At 48.4% G+C, this 9,713-nt stretch overlaps 1 protein-coding gene across 1 annotated transcript; it reads right to left on the minus strand.

Annotated features, from left to right (window-relative positions):
* Positions 1–2,569: 2,569 nt before the first annotated feature.
* Positions 2,570–3,631, minus strand: ZNRF4 (zinc and ring finger 4). The gene has a single exon (XM_043979476.1). The coding sequence runs from the start codon at positions 3,629–3,631 to the stop codon at positions 2,570–2,572; it is 1,062 nt and encodes a 353-aa protein (XP_043835411.1).
* Between the last annotated feature and the right edge of the window lie 6,082 nt (positions 3,632–9,713).

Below are 9,713 nucleotides of genomic sequence, written 5' to 3' on the forward strand. Positions count from 1 at the left end.
CTTTCCTCATCTGTGAAATGGAAATAATGACAAATAGCATGATCTACCTCTTCCTTGTGTTGTCCTGACCCGCACATCTATCAGTGTGAATTGTAAAAGGGTGGAGCAGCTCCCAGTGGGGAGAGAGCCCACCCCTGCTAGGCTGGGCTGTGCTGGTCTGAGCGCTGTTCTTGCAGAGGGCTGGGTGCCCCGAGCTCTGAAGGCTGGAGAGGTTCTGGATTGGCAGAGAGGAGCTGCTATGGAGGTGAGTAGAGGGAAGAAAAGAGGCCCATGTGGAGTTGGGAGGGCTGTGTGAACCCTCTCCCCGCCACCACCCCCCCCCCCAGCCCTCCACTGTTGCTGTGGGGCCAAGGCTGGAATTAGGTGGGATTAGGGCCTGAAAATATTGCTGGCTTGTTCCTTCTGGTAGGTCCCAAGGAGAATCGCAGAATTACAATTAGCTATCAGATAAACAGACTTAATGGAAAGGGGCTGCAGAGCTAATGGGCTCCGCAAACATTCAGCTGGTGCTTGGGGAGACCTGAGATTTGCTGGGCTCAAAGAAAGTGGATAGGGAGCACAGGCGCCCGGTGCCGGGGGCAGCTGGGGCAGCTGGGGCAGCTGGGGCAGCCTACATGAGCTGAGGCAGCTGGACTTGGGGGCCCAACAGAGAACCACAGAGCGTCAGGACTGGATGCAACCTTGGAATGCAGTTAAAGCTGAGACTGTCAGAGCTGGGAGGGGCCTTAGAACACACAAAGTCAGAGCTGGGAGGGGCCTTAGAACTCAGAATGCCAAAGCTGAGAGGGTCCTGAGAATGAGTCATACTGGCCCTCTGAGATCATTTAGTCTATCTCCTTGGTTTTACATATAGGGAAACTGAGGTCCAGATTGGGGAACAGAAGTGGGGGTCAGGAGTAATGCTAATATGAATTAGCATCAGAGGCAGGACTAGAACCCAGGTTTCTTGACTCCGAGCCTAGGATCCCCTGGTCTGTTGCTAAGTCTCTCAGTTATACTTGGACTAAAGCCACTGTGTCTCCAGAAGACCTGATAGAATGTGATTTTTTTGGGGGGGGGGGAGGGCAGGGCAATGAGGGCTAAGTGACTTGCCCAGGGTCACACAGCTAGTAAGTGTCAAGTGTCTGAGGCCAGATTTGAACCCAGGTCCTTCTGAATCCACTGCACCACCTAGCTGCCCAGTTTTAAAGTTGTTGGTTTTTTTTGTCTTAAATGTCTCTGCGAATTCCAATGGTGAAGCCCCCTCCCCATCAGGGCCACTCTCCCCTGGCTAGCCTCTTTGGAGGGAGGGCCGGGGCAGGGCACGAGCTGGACCATGGAGGCAACATTCTGACCCAGCAAAGAGCACTGGGCTCCAAGCCGAGATACAGGCTTAGGCCAGTCTTGCTCTTTGGTGACCTTGTCCTTGTCTTTGGGCCTCAATTTTCCTGTCTGCAAAATGAGGAAGTTGGACTCCAGAATCTCAGAGCTAGAAAGGACCTCAGAGTCACTGGTCACAACCTGTCCATTGGACCATGAGGTCTCTAAGGTCCCTTCATGCCCTGACATTGTATATGTCATTTTTCAGACTGACATTTCACATTCTATGTTCTACAGTTCCTTTCGGCACTGGGGTTCTTTGTTCTAAGAGGTTTCTAGAGAAAGGGGTTCCAATACAGGATCTGATCTGTCCCTTCTCCTCCTACCAGGAGGCCCTGCTTGATGCCCTCCCGCCCCTGCCCCCCACCCCCGGGAATCACCTGAAAGGGCCAGGCCCCAGATCCCGAAGCCTCAGAATTTAAGGGTGGGGAGGGATTTCCCTGTCCAACTTGTCCAATATAGACATAAATTACCCTATTTTAGCATGCCTGACAAGTGACCATCCAGGCCTCCCCCCATAAAGGAATCCATCCCACTTGGAGGAAGGTTTTTCTCACATCAAGCTTGGTTTGACCCCCTTTGCACCTTTCACCCATTGGTCTTGTGATCTCTCCTCCAGGAGAGAGATCCGATACTTTTGGAGGGAATTTATTGCATAGTGTGTGGTGCAGTGGGTGAGCAGCAATGGTGTAGCAAAGAAGACCTTGGGTTGAATACTCTGTAGCTTACTACTTGTGTAGACTTAGCTGAGTCACTCCCTGGCCTAGGCCTCAGTTTCCCCATTTATAAAATGGGAGGGTTGGGTTGGAAGGCCACTTCCAGTTCTAGATTCTATATTGCTAAAAGGACACCAGCCTCTCCTGCTTGTGCAGTTCGAGGTTCAACAAAAACCACAGGGGAAGATAAGGCCAAAGAAAACCTTCCCAGGCAGGGTGTTTCAACCAGATTTCCAGAGAACTTGCATGATTCCAAATGCATTTTATTGTCTCCAGCCTATAAAGTTTTGCATTTCCAAACAGGTACTGCAGCATCTGGGCTTCTTTAGCGAGGCAATCCAAACTGTGCCAGACACAAGTACACGGTGATATGCAGCCAGGTCCCAGGGAGCAGCCAACACAGCCGGCTGGACAGGAAGAGGAGAAATGGGGGTGTGGGGAAGGAGGGAGGGAAGAGCCCAGTGTGGGGCAGGGAGGCCTGAGAGGAACACTTCTCAGGGTGTGGAGGACTCTCTCCAAAGTTCCTCCTCCCCCTCTGAGTCCTCTGTCCTGTGACTGGAGCTGTCTGTGGAGGAGGCCACCTGCCGGACCAGGGTCAGCACTTCTATTGTCCAGTGGTCTAGCCGTGACCTGAGCGACTCATCCTCGCTGAGGCTCTCGGGATTGGAGTCTGAGCTCTCCTCGGTGCTGACCACAGCTTGTTTGCAGATGGGGCAGGTCCTGCGAAGGGCCTGGGAGAACCAGGAGTCGACGCATTTGCAATGATAGATGTGAGTACAAGGGAGGACCTTTAGCTGGTCCCCTTCCTCAAACTCATCCAGGCAGATGGCACAAACGTCATTTTGGTGGGCAAAGGTGCGCGTGTGAGACGTCTTCTGGCTGGGGGCGTTGGCCACGGTGCCCTGCTCCCGCCACCGCCACCAGTACAGCCAGACCTTCCTGATGATGAGCAGTGTAGACATCAGCAAGGTCACCATGCGACCCAGCACCCAGGAGATAGACAGAGCAGGATGGCAGTCAAGCTCAGAGTAGTGATGACTGTTGGGTAAGAGGAGGACGTGGGCACCTTTGTTGCCACACAGGATGGCTCGGAGGTCCTTTGATGTGGCCTCACTGACAAAGACCGATGGGATCTCGATCTGCTGCCGGATATCATCATACACATGCACCATGTTGACCAGGTCATTGGACTGGACGTTGTGCACGATGACTGCCTTGTAGCCGGCCTGCTGGGCATGGAGGACCTTGAGGTCAAAGGTGCAATCGAAGCGGCGCACTAGCGCGATGGAGCCAAGGGAATGGTTGGATGTGATCGGACCCTCAATGGGCTGGCAGGCATTGGGTGGCTGGGCCTCAATCAGGTATCCCTGAACACCATCCTCAGAGAGGGGAGCCCCAAACAGGGCAGGTGCATCGCTGAAGTCCACCACACCGGCACCGTCACTGGTCACCGCCCGGACCAGGGCCTCGCTGGCTGGCAGCTCCAGCAGCAGAAAAAGGAATGCCACAGGCCTGGGGAAGTGGAAGGCCATCCCCCTCATCCCTGCTGCCCCCATGGCTGGGGGGTGGTGTCGTGCAGGGGTCCCACCCGAGCAGGGCCCGGCCCAGGGGATGGATGGGGTGCCACTGTCCTCTTGCTGCCTCACACTTAGAGCTCCCTCCTGGAGTGATGGGGCTTGAGGGGGGGCCCAGCTTCTTGTCAGGGGGTGGCTAGTGCTCTGGAGAGGTGCTTATGTCCCTCATTCATTGGCAGGAGCCTCAGAGGGGCCACTGTGTCTGGCGGGCCATAACAAGGACAGGGGGTCTTCGGAGAGGGGCACCTCCCAGGATGATGGAGCAAAGGCTGGAGGCAAGAGAGAGCAAGCGGCCTCACCAAAGAGTCACTGACCTCTGGGGACTCAGGGGAGGGAGCATCTCATCTTCCCGATGCCCTCCTTTGCATCAGCTGGCAGCCTGCTTCTGCCAGGGATTTCGCAGTCTCTCCCCCTACCCCTTGAGGGCCCTGTCTGCTGGGGGAGTTGGATGATTCTAGAATCCCCCTGGCCCCTCATTGTGACATCACTGAGGCCCCTCCCCTCTACCCCTCTATCTGGGTAGCCGGGCAGTTCCCATCTTCCCCCTTCCCAGCCCCTCCTCTCCTTTCTTTCCCTAGGATGAGTCCTTGAATGACAGTAAGGCCAGATACTAAGGGGAAGGAGGAGGGCCTGCACCCTGTTTGAATGGCTGAGAGGCCAAGCTTGCTTTTGCTGGAGTCCTTCCCTCATGAGAGATTCAGGAAAGGCTCCATTCTGGGACCTTCCAGTGGCTTCCAACTGCTTTCTGAGTCTCTGGGGCCCTGGGGATGGGCCTTGGCAGCCAGAATCAGCCTGCTGGGCTTGGAGGTGGGGAGGGGAGGAGCAAGAATTCCTGGCTGCTACATAAACACTGGCATCTTCTGACACATTGAAGGGGAGGGCCTGCCAGCTATTGGGGCTTTCTCGGGACCTGGGGCAAATCCAAGATCTCCTCCTAGGGCCCCGGATCAAATCTGCACTACCACCCTGCACTCCCATGAACCAGCTGAAACCAGGACAATACTGCTATGTCCTAAAGGCCTTGAAGCTGGAGCCCAGCAGGGCGCTGAGTGCCCTGAACTGTTGGAGACCCTGGGTTGACTGGGGCCTGGGTTTAACTCAGATGCCACCTCCTTCCCCATGAGGCTTTTTCTGTCTAATCTCTCTCTCTCTCTCTCTCTCTCTCTCTCTCTCTCTCTCTCTCTCTCTCTCTCTCTTTCTCTCTTTCTCTCTCTCTCTCTCTCTTTCTCTCTCTCTCTCTCTTTCTCTTTCTCTCTCTCTCTCCCTAGCCCTCTCCCTTTCTCTCCCTCTGTCCCTCCCTGCCTCTCTCCCTCTCTCTCTCTTCCTCTCTCTGTCTCTCCTCTCTTTCCCTCTCCCTTTCCCTCCTCCCCTCTGTACCTCCTTGCCCCCTCTCTCCCTTTCTTTCTCTTTCTCTCTTTTTCTTTTTTAATATCTCCCTTCCTCTCCCTTTCCCTCTCCCTCTCCCTTTCCCTCCCTCCCCCATCCCTCCCTGCCTCTCACTGCCTCTCTCTGTCTGTGTCTCTCCTCTTTCCTCTTTTTCCCTTTCTCTTTCCTTCTCCCTTTCCCTCCCTCCCTCTGTCTCTCTGTCTCTGTCTCTCTCTGCCTCTGTCTTTCTCTCTCTCCCTCTCCTTCTCCTCTCCTCTCCTCTCCTTTCTCTAAACTTTGTGGCTTTTTTTTCACTTGTATTCCTCAAGGAAATGTAAGTTCTCTGAGAACAGGGATTGTTTTTCATTTCTACTTTTGCATCCCTAGCACTCACTATTGTACTTAGTAGGTATTTAATAAATGCTAGTTGACTAGAAGAGAATAGTTTAGACTCAAGAGAAGAGTAGAATAGAACAGACTAGAACAGATTAGAATGGTCTAGACTAGACCAGAACAGATTAGAATAAAATAGAATGGAACCAATTAGAAGGGACTAGACTAGATTAGAACCTCCTAACACAGGAAGGATCCTGCCTTCCCTACTCGGATACAACCTGAGGTAGACTTCTCCCTACCTCTGCACCTCTACCCCCTGGTATTCCTAACCAAAGTGGATAGACAAGACTATGGGAAGGATAAGAATCTGTCTAGAAAGGAGAGACTGGAAGAAACCCAGTTTTGAGAACTTGGCTTTAAAGTCCTAATATCTCAGTTCAATTCCTGGCCTTACCACTTACTCTCTACATGACCCTGGGCAAGTCCTTTCTCGTTTCTGGGGCTCAGTTTCCACATTTGAAAAGTGTATGGTGGGTGGGTGGAGAAGGATGAATACTCAGATCTTTAAAGTTGTTCCTGACTCTGCTATTCTGGGATTCTCTGGATCTCCCCTGGAAGTAAGGCAGGTTGACATGCCTGGCTTCAAAGATATCGACAGAGGCCCTAGAAGAAAGCAGCTGGGTAGAGGTGGCAGAGACAGTTTCCTGTCTTCCTATCCTCCTTCCTGAAGGAGGTGGCTGATTCCAGACTCTGGAAGGTCCCTGCTGCCCTTTTGGAAGCCAGTAGCAGAGAGACCCTGGGAGAGGTCCAGCCTCAAAAGGCTTTGTTCAAGTTTTCACCTTTTCTGTTGGTCCCTCTTTATGCAGTAGTAGTAGTAGTAGTAGTAGTAGTAGTAGTAGTAGTAGTAGTAGTAGTAGTAGTAGTAGTAAACAATAACAATAATAGCTAATTTTTATATAGCACCTACTATGTTATATGCCAGGCACTGTGCTAAGTTCTTTACAAATATCATCATCTCATTATATACTCACAACAACTCTGGTGAGTAGGTATCCTTGTGTTTGTGTCCCAAAGAGCCTTCTCACCCATGTTTTGTGGAAGCCTCCACAAAACCATGGGGCCCTTACAGAAACCACTCGGGGATGGGGAAGAAGGTGACTTCCACATCTGGGTTCCTAAGCCTCCCTGCCCAGAGGAAATTTCCTTTGATTTCCTCTATCATCTGCCCTGGGAGCTGAGACATAGGAGTAGCTCACACTTACCCATCACTTTGAAATCTGTATTACAAAATGCTCTACATTTTTTTCATTTTGGCATCACAACAATCCTATAAGATGGTATTAACCCAACTTAATAGATGAAGATGCTCAAGAAGAGAAGAGGTTTGATGCTTAGTAAGTGTAGGTGGTTGGTGCCTGGCACATAGGAGGTGCTTAATGAATGCTTATAGGGGGTAGCTAGGTGGTGCAGTGGATAAGGCACTGGCCCTGGATTCAGGAGGACCTGAATTCAAATCTGGCCTCAGACACTTGAAACTTTACTAGCTGTGTGACCCTGGCAAGTCACTTAACCTTCATCACCCCACAAAAATAAATGAATGAAATAGATACACCATTTAGACATAAGAGGTGATACCATAGGTAAATTAGGAGAGAAAGGAATAGTCTACCTATCAGATCTTTGGAAAGGAAAACAGTTTATGACCAAACAAGAGATAGAGTATATTATAAAATGCAAAATGGATGATTTTGATTATATTAAGTTAAAAATTTTTTGTACAAACAGAAGCAATGCATCCAAAATTAGAAGGGAGACAGAAAGCTGAGAAACAATTTTTGAGACCAGTACTTCTGATAAAGGCCTCATCTCTAAAATATATAGGGAACTAAATCAAATTTATAAGAATCCAAGTCATTCCCCAATTGAGAAATGGTCAAAGGATACGAACAGGCAGTTTTCTGATGAAGAAACCAAAGCTATCTATTCCCATATGAAAAAATGCTCTAAATCTCTAATGATTAGAGAGATGCAAATAAAAACAACTCTGAGGTACCACCTGACACCTATCAGATTGGCTAAAATGACAAAAAAGGAAAATAATAAATGTTGGAGAAGCTGTAGGAAAATTGGAACACTAATTCATTGTTGGTGGAGCTGTGAACTGATCCAACCATTCTGGAGAGCAATTTGTAATTATGCCCAAAGGGCAATACAGCTGTGCATACCCTTTGACCCAGCAATACCACTTTTAGGTCTTTTTCCCAAAGAAATCATGGAAGGGGGAAAGGGACCCACATGTACAAAAATATTTATAGCTGTTCTTTACGTGGTAGCAAGGAATTGGAAGTTGAGGGGGTGCCCATCAATTGGGGAATGGCTGGACAAGTTGTGGTATATGAATACAATGGAATACTATTGTGCTGTAAGAAATGATGAGCAGGAGGAGTTCAGAGAAACCTGGAGGGTCTTGCGTGAGCTGATGATGAGTGAGATGAGCAGAACCCGAAGAACATTGTACACAGTATCATCAACATTGAGTGTTGATCTACTGTGATGGACTATATTCTTCTCACCAATGCAATGGTACAGAAGAGTTCCAGGGAACTCATGATAGAAGAGGATCTCCAAATCCAAGAAAAAAAAAGAACTGTGGAGTATAGATGCTGAATGAACCATACTATTTCTTTTGTTTTTGGTGCTGTTGTGTTTTTTTTCTATTTTGAGGTTTTTCATCATTGTTCTGATTTTTTCTCTTATAACAGGACTAATGCAGAAATAGGATTAATGTTATTATGTGTATATATATATATGTGTGTGTGTGTGTGTGTGTGTGTGTATGTATATGTATATAGATATATAGATATAACCTATATCAGATTACCTGCTGTCTAGGGGAGAGGGGAGGGAGGGGAGGGAGGGAGAAAAATCTGAAATTGTAAAGCTTGTATAAACAAAAGTTGAGAACTATCTTTACATGTAACGGAAAAAATAAAATACCTCATATGTAAAAAAAAATAGAAGATTTAAAAAATAAATAAATAAATGCTTACAAATTGATTGAATTCCTTTCAAGTTAATTTGCAGACTTTGCACATGGTATCCCTTTTGCTGCAACTGTAACTTTCGAGGGGTCCAGACCTATGATATTACCAATGTGAGGGAGCTCCCAGTGCAAAAATTGCCTCCATCAAAGTGAGTCATCAATTGTTCTGCCTCATAGAGTTTTCTGGGGCACCAAGTGCCTTGTCACTTAAACATTCAGTGACCCAGGCTACTCTTTAAGATCACATAGCTTGAATGTATCAGAGGCAGGATTTGAACCCAGACCATCTTGGCTTGAAGGTAAGACCAATAATCACCTCACCATGCTCCAGGTCAATTACAATGAGAATGAAAAAAGTATCTCATGTTTCTTTGCATCCCTTTGGAGAGTCATGTTAACTCTGGGGGTTGCTGCTATGTCAATTTCATGGCAACTAAGCTTGACTGACAAATGAATCTATTGAAATGCTACTGTACATGGTCATTATCTGCCTTCTTTGCTCAGTGGGCAGGAGGGTCTCAACCATCGACTGTCTTTTGGGCTCCTTGGCCATTGTGGTTATCCTGAGATATCACCCAGTACCCAAGTGAGGACTAAATTCCCTGAAGACCTATCTTTGACCCAACCAGGTCAGAAAGGGACCATATCAGCACCTTGGCTAGCGTCCAAGGGAAAAAGAATTCCTTGAAGACAAGCTGCTGCTATCTGTCCATTGGAAAAGTTTCCAGGGAGGAAGCATCTCCTTTCTCAAGGTGACAAAGCTTCCAAAACAAGAACAGAGGTGCTGGTGACTGACTGCTCTGGGGTCCTGGTTCAGCCAAGATGGTTACAAATGCCTTCTCCCAGCTGGGCCTCACTTCCCTCCTCTGTAAAATCATATAGTTGAACATCTATATAAGGGATTCTTAGCCTGAAATTCACAGACATGATGGAGGCCTATGAGTAGATTTCAGGGGGTCAATGAACATGTACAGGGGAAAAACTACGTCTTTATTTAAACATAATTGACTTCCTTTGTAATACAATTGTTTTATTTCATGCACTTAAAAACATCATTCCGAAAAGGGGTTCAAGGGCAGACTGTCAAAGAGGTCCATAATATAAAAAGATTAAATATTACTGATCTAGGTGGTTTCTAGGTTCCCTCCCAGCTCTAACATTCTATTTTTTTGTGGGGCAATGAGGGTTAAGTGACTTGTCCAGGGTCACACAGCTAGTAAGTATCAAGTGTTTGAGTCTGGATTTGAACTCAGGTCCTCCTGAATCCAGGGCTGGTGCTTTATCCACTGCACCACCTAGCTTCCCCCGGCATTCTATTTT

Source organism: Dromiciops gliroides, chromosome 1 (assembly GCF_019393635.1).
Source record: "Dromiciops gliroides isolate mDroGli1 chromosome 1, mDroGli1.pri, whole genome shotgun sequence".
NCBI lineage: Eukaryota > Metazoa > Chordata > Mammalia > Microbiotheria > Microbiotheriidae > Dromiciops > Dromiciops gliroides.

Bases quoted from the DNA above. Each gene is read 5' to 3' on its own strand.
- ZNRF4 (XM_043979476.1), bottom strand. From the start codon at position 3,631: ATGGGGGCAGCAGGGATGAGGGGGATGGCCTTCCACTTCCCCAGGCCT.